General features: G+C 38.8%; 1 protein-coding gene across 2 annotated transcripts in view; it reads right to left on the bottom strand.

Moving 5' to 3' along the window:
- Positions 1–1857: 1857 nt before the first annotated feature.
- The window catches only part of LOC136171070 (GTPase IMAP family member 7-like), a 221791-nt gene continuing 203457 nt past the window's right edge, over positions 1858–20191 (bottom strand). Inside the window, exons 1-2 of one of the 2 annotated variants that reach the window (XM_065939757.1) lie at positions 8129–8197; positions 1858–3316 (exon numbers count right to left, since the gene is read on the bottom strand). In XM_065939757.1, coding sequence (XP_065795829.1) covers positions 2394–3275 — 882 coding nt within the window. In that variant the 5' untranslated portion in view covers positions 3276–3316; positions 8129–8197 and the 3' untranslated portion in view covers positions 1858–2393. Of the gene's footprint in view, positions 3317–8128; positions 8198–20191 lie in introns of those variants that run through there. The other variant, XM_065939758.1, reaches the window with a different exon arrangement.

Here is a 20191-nt window from a genome sequence, read left to right as displayed (position 1 = left end):
CAATGGATACAGGTTGGAAATGAGAAGGGAGAGGTCCAGTAACACTGAGGAAATTGTATCAGCACCCTAAGTGGTGAACAAAAGGTGGAATCCAGAAGGAGAGTTGGGTGGAGAGATCTCAAGGAGAGGTGCTATGACCTTCACCTTATGGTAGCAGCTACTCAGAGATGACCCTGCAGGGAGAGAGGCAAGAGAACAGATACACTGATCTTGCTTTTCTACCTTCAAGAGATGTCCTGCTTGGATTTCCTTTGGCAGAAACCAAGCAGAGGACAGACAGCAAGAGATCCCACTGATGTAGTCCATGCAGATCAGCTTCCCAGGTTACAAGTTAGACTGATGGGGAGAGAGGGGTGAAATGTGGATGTGCAGAGGCAAACGAAAACTATTTGATAGAGAAGAGGTTTTTGTGTTACAATTAGGAGCATTTGAAGTTAGGACAGTATGTTAAAAGAGGGAGAGAGCCCAGGGGTGGGGTTGGGCCCGTGTCTTGTTTCCTAGTTGGGAGGACTTGTGCCTCTGCTCTGGTGGACAGAACTGGACTTTGTCTCTCTGAAGGGTGGTGCTGTGTCTAGGAGTGTGTTTTGGGTTGTCTATGGGCTTGATATGGCTTTGGGCAGTCCTTCTGCTAATGGTCAGGGTTGTGTTTTTAGTTTGCAAATGGTTCGGCGTGAAGTGTCCAGGACTGGAGGTTTCAGGTCTTTGGATGGGACTTTGTCTTAGTGCTGATATGGAGGCCTTTGGGAGAGCTCCTGTCGATTAATGTTCCATTAGCAAATGTGCTGTTTGATGCAGAGATCTCAAATCCCTAGGTTGTGCTCTGTGACAACCAACAGGGGTGGAAGGGGGGTTCAAGAGGGAGGGGACATATGTATACCTATCACTGATTCATGTTGATATATGGCAGGAACCAACAATACTGGAAAGCAATTTCTTCCAATTAAAAAAATGAAGATGTCTAAAAAGATCAGACTGGTGCCTTTGAAAGAGCTTTAAGTTTAAAAGCAAGCAGATATGAATTAAAATTCAGCTCTGTTGATCACTAGACAAGAAATCAGATGACTCTAGTCACATTACTTATATTCCTGAGACTCACTGTCATCTTTTCTATAGAATTGTTATCAGAATTAATTTAAATAAAAGGACATATAAAATATTTTTGTATAGAGGAACAGGCATGTTAATCTGTACTGCACTTAAATGGCATTGATAGCAATAAAAGAGGTACATTTAATAGCTAAAAGAGGAGAGAAAAAAACAAGAGAATTTGCCAACTTCCACATCTCCATGAACCATAGAATAATGGTACAGAGAAGCCCATGCTTCATAAACAAAGTTCTCCTAGGTGTGCATTCAAGTAATACACCACTTATTACATCAGTGGGGCCTACAATTAACATAGGCAAGGTTTCTTATTTGAATTTTCCCAGATTGAATCTTTGAACTCTACAAAATGGATCATTATCTGGTTATGTCAATTTCATAAACTCTTAAATTTGTTGGCATTGTGTGGAAGGACAGGTAGGAGCCAGGAGTGCTGGGGAATGAGCTGGGAAGATATTTAATTCTAGTTAACTCTCACTGTATGGGTTTCCCAGATGATGCTAGTGGTAAAGAAGTCCCCTACCAATGTATGAGATGTAAGTGATGTGGGTTTGATCCCTGGATCAGGAAGATCCCCTGGAGAATGGCATCGTAATCCACTCCAATACTCTTGCCTGGAGAATCCCATGGACAGAGGAGCCTGGTGGGCTAAAGACCACAGGGTTGCAAAGAGTTGGACAAGACTGAAACAACTTAGCATGTGTGCATGCAGCCCTCACTGCATAACAAACCGTTCCAAAAGGTAGTGTTAAAACAATAGCAACCATTTATTTTTCTCAGGAATCTGCAATTTACGCAGGACCCCATGGGGATGGCTCCTCTTTGCTCTTTGCAGTCTCATCAGTTGGCAGCTGGAGAATCCACTCTGTCTTGCCTCACTTGCAAGACTGGCAAGCTGATTCTGGATGGCAGATGAAATCTCAGCCAGGGGAGTGGATCAGTGACTTCAGGTTCTCTTCACGGGGGCGACTTGGGCTTCTACTCAGGCTTGCTCACAACAGGGTGGGCAAATTCCAAGGGTAACCAATGTGGAAGAGCAAGGAGGCATTTTCCCTATCTTATCTTAGAAGTCATATGGTGTTGCTTCAACCATCCACTATTTCTCAAAGCAGTCACAAAGTCCCTCCAATTTCAAGGTAGGGGACATAGCCCCTTAGCGCAAGGAAGAGAGATCATAAGAGAAATCAGATTATAAGAAGTCAGAAGATAGGGTTTTAACCATCTTTGGAAAATAAACACTACCACATTAACAAGTTATAGTAAACTGAGGAGTAAAAATAAACTTTATACTACCAGAATATGTGCCATATTCGTGAAAGCATATTTTTAATCATGTTGAATACAACCTGAAATATATTCATCTCAGCTTCATCCCTTATATTTTTCATTCGTTCTTCATGCTTCTGCAGTAGCAACTTTATTTGTTTATCCTTTTCTTCTTGTGGTTCATTGGCATATTCCTTTTCTATTAGTTTCATTTGGTTTTGTAATTCATCCTCATAGACTTTCTTCAAGCATTCCTCCTGCTGTCTCAGCTTTTGGTCTATGTCCTCGTAAATGGGGTCAGAAAAGTAAGCCCCTTGGTTGTTCTGCACCATCTTGTCTATCAGCTCCAGCAGCTCCTGCACCTGAGCTTCCTTCTCCGCCTGCTCTGTCTTTCCGCTGTTACTGATGGCACAGCGGCGGTCTCCACACTCCTGGAGGAGGCTGCGTAGGTTTACATCTGCATCCTTCAAAAAGTCGCTCAGGCTCTGGTCCCCCAGTTCATCTCTGCGAGTGAATAAGATGATCATATGCTTCATGGCTGCTTCTCCAAACAGAATCTTGACCAACGCCACGGTTTGCTGCTCTTCCTGTGTGTAGCGGCCCAGCCTCAGGGCCAAGACGATGGCGTGAGGCCCGGGACAGGAGGCGAGGACACATCGGCTGATTTCCTTGCAGGTTTTGTCCAGGGTCTCCTTGGTGTCAAAGAGCCCCGGAGTGTCAACAACGAGAAGCTCTCTTCCCTTCCATTCCCGGCATGCTTTCTGACAAGTTTTGGTAACAGCGTGGGCAGCAATCTCAGACCTGAATACTTTTTCCCCGAGGATGGCGTTTGCAGTTGCACTTTTCCCACTTCCCGTCTTCCCTACCAGCACGATCCTCAGAGCGTTGTTTGGCTTGCTTGCCATGCTTATATCAAGAGACTCTGGCGCGCAGGCACCCACACCACCTTAAGAAAAGGAGGGAGAGGGGGAAAGGGTCAATTTAGGTAAGCAGGAACCATCCCCACTCTCTCCCCCACCCCCTTCTTTTCCTCCCTGAAAGTTTCTAATATTCTGTTATGCATATTGACCCCGGTAGAGACAGAAATTTTAAACAGTTCAATTGTTATTTAAGAAATAACCAAATAGTTAGAGTTTCCCCACAAAAGTGTCAGGTCCTGATGGTTTCCCAGGGAACTCATGAAACCTTTAAAGACCTGATAATCTCAGTGCTACTTAAACTATTCCTGATCACATGGCAATGAAGGAAATGTTCAGTTTTTTCTATGAAGCAAGTGTAATGTTGATTCCAAAAGCTAAGAAAGATTTCACAATAAATAAAGCTATAGATATGTCTCATGTATAAATATTGATACAAAAATTCTAAATAAATTATTATATGTGAAAAGCAATATCACGTGTGTAAGTATGATTGTTTCAGAAATACTAGGATGATTCAACATGAAGATTTTGATTGTTACAATACATTCCATTAAGAGGTTAAGAAGAAAATTAACTAGGGTCAGAAGAGTAATTTGGCCAAATTCAATCCTGATTCATGTTTAAAGCAGTTCATCAAATTTAAATTAATTGATTCTTCTTTAACATGATTTTATATATATATATAAATTTAAAAATTTTGATCACTTATATTTTCATGCAATTAAAATCATTTGTTGTTCAGCCACTAAATTGTGTCCAACTCTTTTGTGACCCCCATTTACTGTAGCCTGCCTGGCTCCTCTGTCCATGGCATTTCCCAAGTAAGAATACTAGAGTGGGTTGCCATTTCCTTCTCAGAGTATCTTCTTGACCCAGGGATCCAACCCAAGTCTCCTGCATTGGCAGGCAGATTCTTTGCAACTGAGCCACCTGGGCTGTTAGCTCAGTTGGTAAACCACCTGGGACCTAATAGCTTAGCTGGTAAAGAATCTGCCTGCAATGCAGGGGACCCCGGTTCAGTCCCTGGATTGGGAAGATCCTCTGGAGAAGGGGAACGCTACCCACTCCAGTATTCTGGCCTGCAGAATTCCATGGACTCTATAGTCCATGGGTTTGCAGAGAGTTGGACGTGATTGAGTGACTTTCACTTTTCACACCTGGGAAACCCGGCAACTAAAGCAGTTGATTATGAAATTTATTTGGATGAAGAAAAAAAAAAAAAAAAGCCCGGGCAATGAAGCAAAAAAAATAAAGAGGTAAGATTAGCTTTACCAGATACTAAAATACAACAGTTTCTATAGTTAAAGCAGTATGATGTTGGTGCGTGGATAGAACAGTGAAACAAAAACAGAAAATTCAAATATAGGCCAAATTGATCACACTATATTCATTTATATTCAAATCATTTACATTATGCTACATTTATATTCAATAAGGTAGCATCTCACATCAATGTGAAGAAAGATGGTCTAATAAGCAATATTGAGATAACCGTATAGAAAAAATAAAACTGCATCCATTTTCTTCATGCCTTCCAAATTCCAAATAGATTAGAAATTTATATATAAAAAAGTTAATCCATATAAATAATAGAAGAAACATGGGTAAATCTTTGTAACTTGGTTATAGGTAAAATATTTATAAGATTTGAAATAGAGTAAGAAAAGAAACTCTTAAATTTGATTACATAAACAGATATTACAAACAGATATTGTGAGGATAAAACCCACCATACACAAAACACAAATAACAAACGAGGGGAAAAATTATTCCTCCTTATATAAAAGAGGGGCAATTTACCTTTTATACAAATAACATCTATACAGATAGTTGATAAGCACATGAAAAGATGCTCAGCATCACTAACTACTCAAGAAATGCAATAAAAACTACATTGATGCATCACCTCACAGCAGTCAGAATTGCCATCATCAAAAAGTTTACAAATAATCAATGCTGGAGAAAGTGTGGAGAAAAGGGAACCCTCCTCCACTGTTGGTGGAAACAAATTGGTACAGCCTCTATGAAGAACAGTTTGAAAGATCCTCAAGAAACTAGACATGGAGTTGCCATATGATCTAGCAATCCAACTCCTGGGCATATTATCCAGATAAAACTCTAATTTGAAAAGATACGTTCAGTCCTATGTTCACAGTAGCACTATTTACAATAGCCCAGACGGGGAAACAACATAATTGTCCATCTACAGATGAATGTGTGAAGGACTGTGGTTTGTATACAATGGGATATTACTCAGTCATAAAAGAGAATGAAATATTGCCATTTGCAGCAGCACAGATGAAATGAGATGCTTTCATATTGAGTGAAGTCAGACAGAAAAAAAAATATATATATAGTACAATTAATATGTGGAATCTAAAAAATGACCTTATTTACAAAACAGGAACAGACTCACTGACACAGAAAACAAACTTATGCTTACCAAATAGGAAAGTCAGGGAAAAGGGATAAATTAAGAGTATCGGATTTATGGATACATACCACTATATATAAATTACATAAGCAACAAGGATTTACTGTATAATAAAAAGGGACTATATTCAAAAACTTGTAATAACCTATAATGGAAAAGAATTAGAATATCTATCTATCTATCTATCTATCTATCTATATATATATATATATAACTGAATCACTTTGCTGCACTTATAGTAAATAGACTATACTTCAATAAAAATATTTTAGAAAACAAACAATATCTAAAAGTAGAGAAGTGAAAGACCAATAACTCAATAGAAAATGGAGTAAGAGATATGAATGAACAAGCTCAAGAAAAAAATGTAAATATTTCTTGAATATCTAAAAAGATATTAACATTCATTCATAATAGACAAAAATATATCAAAACATAAAAAACCATAAAATTAATTAATGTTATACTATGATATTATTTCTCATGCACAGGTTTGGCAAGAACTTGAAAGTCTGATGATACAATCTATTGGTAAACTGTATAGGGGAGGGGCTCCCTGGTGGCCCAGTGGTTACAAATCCACCTAGCAATGAGGGGGATGCAGCTTCTACCCCTGGTTGGGGAACTGAGATCCCACATGCCATGGAGCAACTAATCCCACCACAACCAGAGAGTCTGTGTGTCCCAGGGAAAGATCCCACACGAGGCAACAAATATCCTGCATGCTGCAACTAAGACCCAATGCAGGCAAATAGATAGATAACTGTTTAAAAATAAAAGGTTTAGGGAAAACAGGTCCTCTCCTGCGTGACATTGGGAAGAGAAAAACAGTCTAAAAGAACCAGAGGAGAAGTTAGCAAGAACTTGCAACAGTACATATGCATTTACCCTTTGATTATCAATCACAATTTTAGGACTTATCCCAAAGGTATACTGACCAAAAAAAAAAAAAAAAAAAAAAAAAACAGAAGAAAATTATGCAGAAGGCTGTTAACTGCACCACTGTTTGAAACCTCAAAAGACCAAAAACTTATCAAATGCCCATCATTAGGGACCTGATGGAATTAACTAAAGTATAGTCACACAGTGAAGTACTAGTCAATTGTAAAAAGGAATGAGGTATATCCCAGTGTGAAGACATCTCCAGAATATATCATTAAGAAAAAAAAGCAAAGTGAGGAAAATAATGTACAGTTTACTAGCATTTCTCTAACAAGGAGGAATATGGCCTACATATATAAAATGTAGTATATGTGTTTTTCATTTATCTGTAAAAGCAATTGGCAGAATAATCTGAAAACTAAACAAACAATAAGTTACTTATATGGAGACAGGAAAAAGAAGAAGGCAGGGACAGGGATAGATGCTGGGAGCTAGACTTGTTGGGATATACTTACATTTCACGGATTTGATTTTGAAGAGAAAAAGTGAAAGTCACTCAGTTATGTCCGACTCTTTGAGATCCCATGGACCACCTCCATGGAATTCTCCAGGCCAGAATACTGGAGTGGGTAGCCTCTCCCTCCCCCAGGGGATCTTCCCAACCCAGGTATCGAACCCAGGTCTCCCATATTGCAGGCAGATTCTTTACCAGCTAAGCTGATCTTAAAACCATATAAATAGTTTACACAACTATACACCAAAAGTTGTATTTAGAGTACTAGTAAAAATCAAAAGAAGCAAACGAGCCTAATTGTATTTTGTGTTGTGAGTGAACTACACAAAAGACTGTTCCAAGAGACTTGACAATGCAGTCATTTCTTTGTCCATCCCCAGTGGGATATATTTAACTTCCCCCACTACTCTCCCTCCAGAAAGACCTGCAAAAAATTATTTTCAGGAATCCTATTCTTGACTATGTGTGTTTGTATAGTTTTGAACTTCATTGAAAAGGCATAAAAATGAGCAGCCCAGTAGCAATGAGCACACTTAATGCCAGATTTCAGTCTTCAAATACCATTTACCACCAAAAAATTAGTTGATTTACAATCAACTATACAGCAATATAAAATAGAAACTAAATTTTAAAAAAGAGATTAGGACTAAGTGGCCCCTATTTGCCTGCAACTCTAAAGACCTGCCTTGGGAACGCATTTCTTCTTAAGAGAAATGTCTGGGTTATCAAGTGTACTCAATGTCTATCCCAACAACAGCTGGGTGGAAGGTGTAGTATTCAGGAAAAGATTGTCATGTTAAAATGAGATACATGGATATTATGTTAACAAAATCCTTACTCCCCTCCCTACCCTCCACCACTCCTGCTCTGGCAGCATCGTCTTGGTAGAGTTGCTTGCACAGCACGTGTGGTCCCTTCTCAGGCCAGAATTCACACCCTCTCCAAGTTCAGCTATCCTACTGCCCCTACAGCTCTGTCGCTCTGGAACCTCTTCTCAGCCAGGCTCACCTGCTTTTGAAGGATTTGATGAGCTGTCCGGTTTCTTCCAGAGATCTGTTTGAGCCTCTGTTTTTGCTTTAACTGCTGCACCTCTGAAACCTCAGAGCCAGGAAGCAAATTGGGAGGGGCTAGTGAAAACACCTTTTTGTTTTGTTTTTTTTTTTTAAAGAGACAGAAATATACCCATAAATATTGTTTAGGTTTGCCAGGTTGAAAGTTTTTTCTCCATGTGCCTGCAGTCACATCAAAATTTCCAAAATCATACTTCTTGTTTGGGGTTATAGTAAATGACCTAAATCTTGCCCAGAAATCCAGTCACAGTGTCTGATCATCTCTCCTGGGAGCTGTGAGAGACCACAGGGCGCTTCAGGAAAGAAGCTTGCTGTATCTTGGGGATACTGCCTGTTCTGTTGGGTGGCAAGTAGAACTTGTAAGTGATGAACCCGACCATTTAGCTGAAGCGATTTCTAAGCAAATTGTGGAAGGTGCAGCCTGGTTCCTCCTTCTGCTTATAGTGAAATGCAAGAGGAAAGACGTTGCAGTGATGCATCTAGAAGCTGAGGATTGCCAGCAACCCCAGAAGCCCGGAAGAGGCCAGGAAGGAGCTGAGAGCCTTCAGAGAGCACGGTTCTGCCACCATCTTGAGTTCGAACTAGAACCATGAGGCAGTCAAGGTCTTGCTTTCAAGCTCCTCAGTTAGTAGTAGTCTGTTGGAACAGCTCTAGGGATCTATTCTATCGCCTTTCTCTTTGCTCTGCCTGTGTCTTGCTCCTCTTACTGACCCACACGTTCCCCTCCTGCTTTACAGGGTCTGGCGTTGCTCAGTTACTAGATTGTGTTCTTCCTCATGCCCTACCTACACCTCTGGCCAGGATGGGCCATGGAAGTCTCAGTGAAGAGAGAGTTGTGGTTTTCTCAGGAGAGTTTAGCTTTCAAGTTCTCAGGAGAATCTGTCTTGTTCAACAGTTTAAACAAGAAATCGACTGAAAAAAATGTATAACCGAAAAGCTGAGAATTAATTTTATTTGAGAATTTGTCCCAGGAGGCAGCCTCTTGGATAGCTCTGAGAGTCCACTCCCATGAGACAAGGGAAGAGTCACTATGTATAGGATTTTGCAACAAACACCAGGTGGTCGGAAACATCAAAAGACTGTGGTAAATTACAGAAAACCAGATATCTTCAGTTAGTGAATTTAGTAGTTTTCTATGTAGGAAAGGTGCAAGAACTGGGCTCTTTGAAATGATTCCTTAGATGTACACTGAGCAATCTGGGGCCAGTATCTGGTGCTTTCACATTGAGTGCCCTCACGGTGCTCCATGGGGATGACTGCAGTGGTTGAGGGCACCACAGCAGGCAGCGGATTTGTCTCCATCCAGAGTCCTCTCCTTGGAAGAAAAACTTGCTCCTGGGAGGAAAAGCTATGACAAACCTAGACAGTGTATTAAAAAGCAGAGACTTTACTTTGAGGACAAAGGTCCCTCATGTTTTGTTTTGTTTTTTTTTTTCCAGTAATCATGTATGGATGTGAGAGTTGGACTACAAAGAAGGCTGAGTGCTGAAGAATTGATGCATTTGAACTGTGGAGCTGGAGAAGACTCTTGAGAGTCCGTTGGACTGCAAGGAGATCCAACCAGGCAATCCTCAAGGAAATCAACCCTGAATATTCATTGGAAGGACTGATGCTGGTGCAGACACTCCAATATTTTGACCACCTGATGTGAAGCAGTGACTCATTGGAAAAGACCCTGATGTTGGGAAAGATTGAAGGCAGGAGAGAGGATGACAGATGGGATAGTTCGATGGTGTCATTGACTCAATGGACATGAGTTTGAGCAAACTCTGAGAGATGGTGAAGGACAGGGAAGCCTGTTGTGATGCAGTCCATGGGGTCACAAAGAGTTGGATATGACTGAGTGACTGAACAACAATGACAACAACAACAATGAGAACATATACCCACACTTCCACCGGCAGGAATTGTGAACCCTGGTCTGCTTACCCACGCTACTTTGCAGAGATTGGTGGTTATAGTTATCAACCTCCAGCAGTGGTGAAGAGAACAGTGGTTGTAAAAGGGAGGCTACATGAAGGGGGTGGTTCTTGGTGCCCTTGGCTTCAGGGGCCTTGGGGTGAGAGACCACTTCTAGTCCAGGCCTTCTCCCCCCAGTGTTCCTGAGTCTCAGCAGTCATCAGAGCGATGGATGGTTACAGACAGTTGTAGATATCAGCTTTATTTACCACTTGTCTCCGACAGTAAGAAAATAAGAAACAAGGAATTGTGTTTTTCTCCTACATTTTTCTATTACTCTCAGAAAAGACACAATTCTCTTCCTGATTTGCCTAGAAAGGTTTCTTAGCTCCATACCTCCAAAACCCATATTTGCCTTGATAACCCCTGAATTCTTAGCCATTCCATGATCTTGATGGTGGAAGAAGAGGCCATTATTAGACACTAAAAAGGAATACACCATGATAGTATGATCATTTCAGAAATACTAGGGTGGCCCAACATGAAGAAATTGATTCTTACAACCCATTCTAGTTATAGATTAAGAAGAAAACTAACTAGGTGCAGGAGAGTCATTTGGCCAAATTCAACACTGATTCATATTTAAGGCAGTTTATAAAATTTACATTAGATACTTCTTTAACATGTCTTTACATAAATATAAATTTAAAACATTTTTGTCATCACTTTTTTTTCATGCAACTAATATAGTTGATTATAAAGTTCATTTGGAAGAAGAAAATAGAAAAGCTATCCTTGACAATCAAGAAAAATCATTAATGAAGGAAGACCAGAGAGACCAGAATCTTTACCAGATAGTAGAACATTATCATTTCTATAATTAAAACAGTATGGTGCATGAATAGATAGAACAGTGAAACACAAACAAAATTCAGAAATAGACTAAATTGATCAAATTATACTCATTTATATTCAATTCAGTTATATTATGTTACATTTATATTCACTAAAGCAGCATCTAACATCAGTGGGAAAAAAGGTGGACTAATAAGCAATATTGAAATAACAATATAGAAAAAGATAAAACTGCATCCATTTCCTGATGCCATTCAAATTCCAAATAAATTAGAAATTTAAATGTAAAAAAATTAATCCATATAAGTAACAGAAGAAGTATGGGTAAATCTTTGTAATGTGATGGGGGAAAATATGTCCAAGATTTGAAAAAGAGTAAGGAAAGAATATCAATTTGATTACATAAAAATCAAAAAGATAATGTGATGCAAAAATAAAGTACAATATATAAAGTACACACAATTTAAACCTGTGTTATTTCAAGAGTCATGCCCAACTCTTTGCAACCCCATGGACTGTAGCATGCCAGGCTCCCCCGTCCTCCACTATCTCCAAGAGTTTGCTTACTTCGTGCCCTTTGAGTCGGTGATGCTATCTAATCATTTCATCCTCTGTGACCCCCTTCTCCTCTTGCCTTCAATCTTTCCCAGCATCAAGATCTTTTCCAATGAGTTAGCTCTTTGCATAAGGTGGCCAAAGTATTGGAGCTTCGGGATCAGTCCTTTCAATGAATATTCGGGGTTGATTTTCTTCAGGATTGACTGGTTTGATTTCCTTGCAGTCCAAGGGATTCTCAAGAATCTTCTTTAGCACCACAATTCTAAAGCATCAATTCTTTGGTTCTCAGTCTTCTTTATGGTCCAACTCTCATATCCATTTATATATGACTAGTGAAAAAACCATAGCTTTAACTGTTTGGACCTTTGTTGGCAAAGTGCTGCCTCTGCTTTTTAATATGCTGTCCAGGTTTGTCATAGCTTTCCCTCCAAGGAACAAGTGTCTTTTAATTTCATGGCTGCAATCATTGTCCGTAGTGATTTTGGATTCTAAGAAAATAGAATCTGGCACAGTTTTCAATTTTCCTCCTTCTGTTTGCCATGAAGTGATGAGACCAGATGTCTTGATCTTAGATTTGTTGAGAATTGAGTTTTAAGCCAACTTTTCCACTCTCCTCTTTCCTCCTCATCAAGAGGCTCTTTAGTTCCTCTTCACTTTTTTCCATTAGAGTGGTATCATCTGCATATCTCAGGTTGTTGGTATTTCTCCCAACAGCAAAATGGACAGGAATGGGTGGGAGAAGCATACATCACCAAAAGAGCCTGGTGGTGGTTTAATTTAGCGACTAGTCCAACTCTTGTGATCTCATGGAGTGATCCCACTAGGTTCCTCTGTCCATGGGATTTTCCAGGCAAGAATACTGGAGTGGGCTGCCATTTCCCTCTCCAGGGTATGTTCCTGACCCAGGGATCAACCTGGGGATTCCTGCACTGCAGGGAGTTCAGTTCAGTTCAGTCACTCAGTCGTGTCCAACTCTTTGCAGCCCCATGGACTGCAATACACCAGGCCTCCCTGTCCCTCACCAACTTCTGGAGTTTACTCAAACCCATGTCCATTGAGTCAGCGATGCCATCCAACCATCTCATCCTCTGTCGTTTCCTTCTCCTCCCACCTTCAATCTTTCCCAGCATCAGGGTCTTTTCAAATGAGTCAGTTCTTTGTATCAGGTGGACAAAGTATTGGAGTTTCAGCTTCAACATCAGTCCTCCCAATGAATATTCAGGACTGATTTCCTATAGGATGGACTGGTTGGATCTCCTCGCAGTCTAAGGGACTCTCAAGAGTCTTCTCCAACACCACAGTTCAAAAGCATCAAGTCTTCGGCGCTCAGCTTTCTTTGTAGTCCAACTCTCACATTTATACATGACTACTGGAAAAACCATAGCTTTGATTAGACGGACCTTTGATGGCAAAGTAATGTCTCTGCTTTTTAATATGCTGTCTAGGTTGGTCGTAACTTTCCTTCCAAGGAGCAAGCGTCTTTTAATTTCATGTCAACATCTTGCAGTCATCTGCAACACTGCAGTCAACATCTTGCAGTGATTTTGGAGCCCATAAAAACAAAGTCTGTCACTGTTTCCATTGATTCCTCATCTATTTACCATGAAGTGATGGGACGAGATGCCATGATCTTAATTTTCTGAATGTTGAATTTTAAGCCAACTTTTCCACTCTCCTCTTTCACTTTCATCAGGAGGTTCTTTAGATTCCTTACCAACTGAGCTAAAAGACATATAGACTAGAGCCTAGCAAAGTCATTAAGCAAATGTGGAAGAGCAGCAAATCAAGCCCCAGAAGAAGAGATGGTGAATCAGTGTTGCTACACCATATTACCTAAAATGTCAAGTTTTTCACAAAAAGTATAAGATACAGAAAACTATGATCCTTATACTGGAAAAAGATCAGGCAACAGAAACTGCCTGTTAGAGGGACCAGATATTGGATTTGAAGACAAGGCATCAAAGCAGCAAATATAAGTATATTTAAAGAACAGAAAGAATCACACCTAAAGAAATAAAGGAAGTAATGATGACAATATCTCGTCAAGTAGAGAATGTCAATAAAGAGATAGAAATTATATTTTAAGAAAGAAAAAAGATAAACATTCTGATATTTGAAAATAGAACTGAAATTTAAAATTTTACTTCTAGGGGCTTAATGACAGATTTGAACCAACAGAGGAATGATTCGATGAGTTTGAAAATATAATGATTACAAACATATGAACGTAACAACTGGGCCCTGAAACACATGAAGCAGAAAATAACCAAAGTCGAGGGGAGATCGACTGTTCCACAGCAAGAGCTGTAGGCTCCAGTACTCCACTGTGGATAATGCATACATCAATTAATCAGAAGGCCAACAAAGAAATAAAAAATGTGAGAAACACTATAAATCAACTAGGTCTAATACAAGAATACTCCACCACCACCAGCAGATTATACATTTTTTTTTCAAGTACACAAGGAATATTCTCCTAATTAGATCATCTATAAGGACATGAAACAAACTATGATAAGTTTGTGTTGTTGTCACTGTTTAGTTGCTAAATTGTGTCTGACTCTTTTGTGACCCCATGGACTGTAGCCCACTAGGCTCCTCTTTCCATGGGATTTCCCAGGCAAGAATACTGGAGTGGGTTGCCATTTCCCTCTCCAGGGGATCTTCCCAACCCAGGGATCAAACCCATGTCTCCTACATTAGCAGGTAGAGTCTTTACCACTGAGTCACCAAGGAAACCCAAGAACTTGAAATCATTTTTCCAGCCAAAATAGAGTAAAATAACAGAAAAAAATGAGGAATTCAGTAATATGTGGATATTAAACTACACAATCTTAAATAACCAATGAGTCAAAAAAAGAGACCAAACAGGAAATTATAAATACTCTGAGATGAATGAAAATGAAAAAACAACATGGCAGAACTTAGAGAGTGCAGTTAAAACAATGCTTGGAGGAGATTTCATAGTTGGGAATACCTATATTAAACAAAGATTTCAAACCAGTAACATGATATTTCACATTAAAACAGTAATAAATTAAAAGCACACTAAACCTAAAGCAACCAGAAGAGGGATATAGTAAAGATTAGAATGGAAATTATTGATCTAGAAAATAGAAAATTAACAAAACCAAAACTTGTTTTCTTAAAAATATGAACAAATTGATAAATCTCTAGATAGCTTGTCCAAAAATATATGGAGGAGAATTAAATAACTAAAATCACAAATGAAAGAGGAAACATTATTACTGAGCTTTCAGAAATGAAACAATTACATGGAAATATCATGAACAATTTTATGCTCCCAAGATTAGATAACTTAGATAAAATGAACTAATTAATAAGCTATCAAAATTGAATCAGGAAGAAATAGGAAGTCTGAATAGATCTATAATTCATAAAGAAATTCAAGTATCAATAAAAAATATTTTTGCCAAAAAAATCCCAAAGCAAAAACACACACAGACCCAAATGACTTCATTGATAAATCCTTCCAGATATCTAAGAATTAATACCAATTCTTCACAAACTCTTCCAAAAACAGAAAAATACACTTTTAAATTCATTCCATGATGCCAGTATTATTCTGATGCCAAGTCAGAAAAAGACACATCCATATAAGAAAATTACATGCCAATATATCTTATGAATATAGATGCAAAAATCATCCACAAAATAAAAGCAAAGTGAACCCAGCAGTTATATGAAAAGTATACACCAAGAACAAGTGAAATTTGCCTCAGGAAGAAATACTGGCTTAATATCAATTGATATAATAATTAATTTAGTAAGTCATATGAATAGTATAAAGAAAGATTATTTCAATAGATTTAGAAAAGTATTTGAGAAAAATGAATGTCATTTCATAGTATAATAAAAACACTCAAACTAGAAAGAGAAAGACATTTCCAACCTGGTAAAAAGTCATCTGTGAAAATTCGAACTAGTACCATACTTAATGACGAGAGACTGAAAAATTTCCTGCTAAGATTAGGTATAAGAAAAGGATATCTGCTCTCATCACTTCATTTCAACTTTTTACCAGAGGTTCTAACTAGAGCAACTAGGTAAGAAAATACACTATTCAAAAACAAGGAAATGAGGGCTACAAAGATGGTTCAACATCCACAATGTGATTCACTACACTAATACAGTGAAGAATAAAAACCATGTGATCATCTCAATAGATACAGAAAAAGTATTTGACAAAATTCAATGTCATTTCATGATACAAACTCTGAACAAACTGGATACAAAGGGAACATACCTCTCATAGAAAAGGCCCTATACAACAAGCCTACAGCTGTCATAATCAACAGTGAAAAGCTTTTTCTGTAAAATCAGGAAAATTACAAGGATGCTCAGTCTTGCCAGTTTTATTCAATATAGTACTGGGAGCCCTAGGCAGAGCAATTAAGTAAGAGAGAGAAATAAAGGACATCTAAGTCAGAAGGAAGTGAAACTATCTCTATTTTCAAATGACATGATCTTATTTACAGGAAATTTTAAGATCCAACCAAAAATGTGATAAGTAATAGGCACATTAAGTAAAATTGCAGATTAAAAAATCATATACAAAAATCAGTTGCATTTCTGTACACTGATAATGATTTATCAGAAAGAGAAAACAATCTTATTTACAATAGCATCAGAAGGAATAACTCATCTGGGAATAAATTTAACTAAAGAGGTGAAAGACCTGTACACTGAAAACAAGACATTAATAAAAGAAATTAAAAGTCACAAATAAATGAAAAGGTATTCTATGTTCATGAATTGAAAGAGTTAATGTTGCAAAAATTGTCCATATTACCCAATGAGATCTACAGATTCAATGCAATTCCTATCAGAATTCCAATGGTGTTTTTCACAGAAATAGAAAAAACAGTGCTAAAACTTGTAGGAAACACAAAAATTCTCAAATAGGCAAAACAGTTTTAAGAAAGAAGAACAAAACTAGAGGCATCACACTTTCTGATTTAAAACCATATTACAAAGCTATACTAATTAAAATGGTATAGTATTGTCACAAAAACAGACACATGGAACAGAACACAGACCTCAGAAATAAACCCATGTGTATATGGTAAATCAGTTTATTACAAATGAGCCAAGAGTATACAGTGGGGAAATACGTAACTTTTCAATAAATGGTTTTGGAAAAACTAGACAGCCACATGCAAAAGAATGAAATTGGATGCCTGTGCTGCTGCTGCTGCTAAGTCACTTCAGTCGTGTCCGACTCTGTGTGACCACATAGACAGCAGCCCACCAGGCTCCCCCCTCCCTGGGATTCTCCAGGCAAGAACACTGGAGTGGGTTGCCATATCATACACCAAAAACAAAAATCAATTCAAAATGGACTGAGATTTGAACATATAACTTAAAATCACAAAACTCCTAGAAGAAAACATAGTGGGTAAGTTCCTTGACCTCAGGTTGGCAATGATTTTTTGAATTTGACACCAAAAGCACAAGCAACAAAAGCAAAAATCTTAGACCCAGTACAGTCAAATAAAGAAATACTGGGGGAAAAAATCTTTTTAAAAAAGGTAAAAATCAATAAGTGAGATTATATCAATGTAAAAAATTTCTGCACAACAAAAGAAACAATCGACAAAATGTGAAGGCAACTTATGAAATGGGAGAAAATATTTGTTAAATCAAATATCTGGTAAAGGATAAAAATAAAGAAGTATACCAGGAATTCATACAACTCTCAAGCAAAAGAAATAAGCAATTCAATTTAAAAATGAGCAGACAGACTTAATAGACATTTTCCCAAAGAAGACATGCACATGGCCAACAGATAATTGAAAAAATTCTCAACACTGCTAATCATCCAGGAAATGCAAATCAAAACAACAATGAGATATCATTTCATACCTGTTAGAATGGCCATCATCAACAAGACAATCAATAATAAGGTAAACCTATGGCTGATTCATGTTGATGTTTGGCAGAAATCAACACAATACTGTAAAGCAAGTCAGTTAGTTCAGTTCAGTCACTCAGTCGTGTCCGACTCTTTGTAACCCCATGGACTGCAACACACCAGGCCTCCCCGTCCACCACTAACTCCTGGAGTTTACTCAAACTCATGTCCACTGAGTCAGTGATGCCATCCAACCATCTCATCTTCTGTTGTCCCCTTCTCCTCCCACCTTCAATCTTTCCCAGCATCAGGGTCTTTTCAAATGAGTCAGTTCTTTGTTATCAGGTGGCCAAAATATTGGAGTTTTAGCTTCAACATCAGTCCTCCCAATGAATATTCAGGACTGCTTTCTTTTAGGATGGACTGGTTGAATCTCCTTGCAGTCCAAATGACTCTTCGAGAGTCTTCTCCAACACCACAGTTCAAAAGCATCAATTCTTCGGCGCTCAGCTTTCTTTATGGTCCAAGTCTCCCATCCATACATGACTACTGGAAAAACCATAGCTTTGACTAGATGGACCTTTGTTAGCAAAGTAATATCTCTACTTTTTATTATGCTGTCTAGGTTGGTCATAGCTTTTCTTCCAAGGAACAAGTGTCTTTTAATTTCATGGCTGCAGTCACCATCTGCAGTGATTTTGGAGCCCCCCCAAAATAAAATCTGTCACTGTTTCCACTGTTTCCCCACTTATTTGCCATGAATTGATGGCACCAGATGCCATGATCTTAGTTTAAGGAATGTTGAGTTTTAAGCCAGCTTTTTCACTCTCCTCTTTCTGCTTATCAGAAGGGATTAATATTTCTCCTGGAAATCTTGATTCCAGCTTGTGCTTCATCCAGCCCAGCATTTCTCATGATGTACCCTGCATGTAAGTTAAATAAGCAAAGTGAAAATATACAGCAATTATGTTTCAATTAAGAATAAATTTTAAAAAAAGACAAGCAATAACAAGTGTTGGTGAGGATATGGAGAAAAGGGAACTTTTGTGCACTATTGGTAAGAAAGCAAATTAGTGCAGTCACTATGGGAAGCAGTACGGAGGTTCCTCAAAAAATTAAAAATATAACTACTATATGTTGAACAATCCTACTTCTGGATATCTATCCAAAGGACAGGAAGACAGAATCTTGATGTGGTATCTGCACTCCCATCTTCACTGCAGTATTATTCACATAGCCAAGATACATAAACAACCTAAGGTTCTGTCTATGGATGAATGGATACAGGTGATATAGAGTGTATGCGTATATATACATGTGCTCAGTAGGGTCTGACTCTTTGTGACCCCATGAACTGCAGCCTGCCAGGATCTTCTGTCCATGGAATTTACCAGACTGGAATACTGGAGTGGGTTCTCATTTCCTCCTCAAGGGGGTCCTTCTGACCCAGGGATCAAACTTACGTCTCTTGCAACTCCTGCATTGCAGGCAGATTCTTTGCGACTGAGCCATCAGGGAAGCCGTGTGTGTGTGTGTGTGTGTGTGTGTGTGTGTGTGTGTGTGTGTGTATACAAACACACACAGTAGAATATTATTCAGCCACAAGAGAGAAAGACATCTCACTGTTTACAACAACATGGATGGAACTTGAGGGTATTTCAGTTCTGTAACTCAGTTATGTCTGATTCTTTGCAATCCCATGGACTGTAGCATGCCAGGCTTCCTTGCCCATGACAAACTCCTGGGGCTTGTTCAAACTCATGTCCATTGAATCAGTGATGCCATCCAAACATCTCATCCTCTGTCATCCCCTTCTCCTCCTGCCTTCAGTCTTTCCCATCATCAGGGTCTTTTCCAACGAGTTAGTTCTTCACATCAGATGACCAAAGTATTGGAGTTTCAGCTTCAGCATTGGTCATTCCAGTGAATATTCAGGACTGATTTCCTATAGGATGGACTGGTTGGATGTCCTTGCAGTCCAAGGGACTCTCAAGAGTCTTCTCCAACACCACAGTTCAAACGCATAAATTCTGCAATGCTCAGACTTATTTGTGGTTCAACTCTCCCATCCATACATGACTACTGAAAAAAAACCATAGCTTTGACTAGATGGACCTTTGTTGGCAGAGTAATGTCTCTGTTTTTTAATATACTGTCTAGGTTGGTCAGAGCTTTTCTTCCAAGGAGCAAGCATCTTTTAATTTCATGGCTGCAGTCACCATCTGCAGTGATTTTGGAGCTCAAGAAAATGAAGTCTGTCACTGCTTCCATTGTTTCTCCATCTATTTGCCATGAAGTGATGGAACCGGGTGCCATGATCTTCATTTTTTGAATGTTGAGGTTTAAGCCAGCTTTTTCACTCTCCTCTTTCACCCTCACTAAGGGTCTCTTTAGTTCCTCCTCACTTTGTGCCAAAAGGGTGGTGTCATCTGCATATTTGAGGTTATTGATATTTCTCCTGGCAATCTTGATTCCAGCTTGTGCTTCTTCCAGCCTGGCATTTCCATGATGTACTCTGCATATAAGTCAAATAAGCAGGGTGACAATATACAGCCTTGACGTACTCCTTTCTCAATTTGAAACCAGTCCGTTGTTCCACATCTAGTTCTAACTGTTGCTGCTTGCTTTCTCAGGAGGCATGTAAGGTGGTCTGGTATTCCCACCTCTTTCAGAATTTTCCACAGTTTGTTTTGATCCACACAGTCAAAGGCTTTAGTGTCGTCAATGAAGTAGAAGTAGATGTTTTTCTGGAATTCTGTTGTTTTTTCTATTATCCAACGGGTGTTGGCAATTTGATCTCTGGTTCCTCTGCCT

Source organism: Muntiacus reevesi, chromosome 6 (genome assembly GCF_963930625.1).
Source record: "Muntiacus reevesi chromosome 6, mMunRee1.1, whole genome shotgun sequence".
Taxonomy (NCBI): domain Eukaryota; kingdom Metazoa; phylum Chordata; class Mammalia; order Artiodactyla; family Cervidae; genus Muntiacus; species Muntiacus reevesi.
The sequence above is the reverse complement of the archived record's forward strand: the minus strand, read 5'-3'. Positions and strand labels throughout refer to the sequence as shown.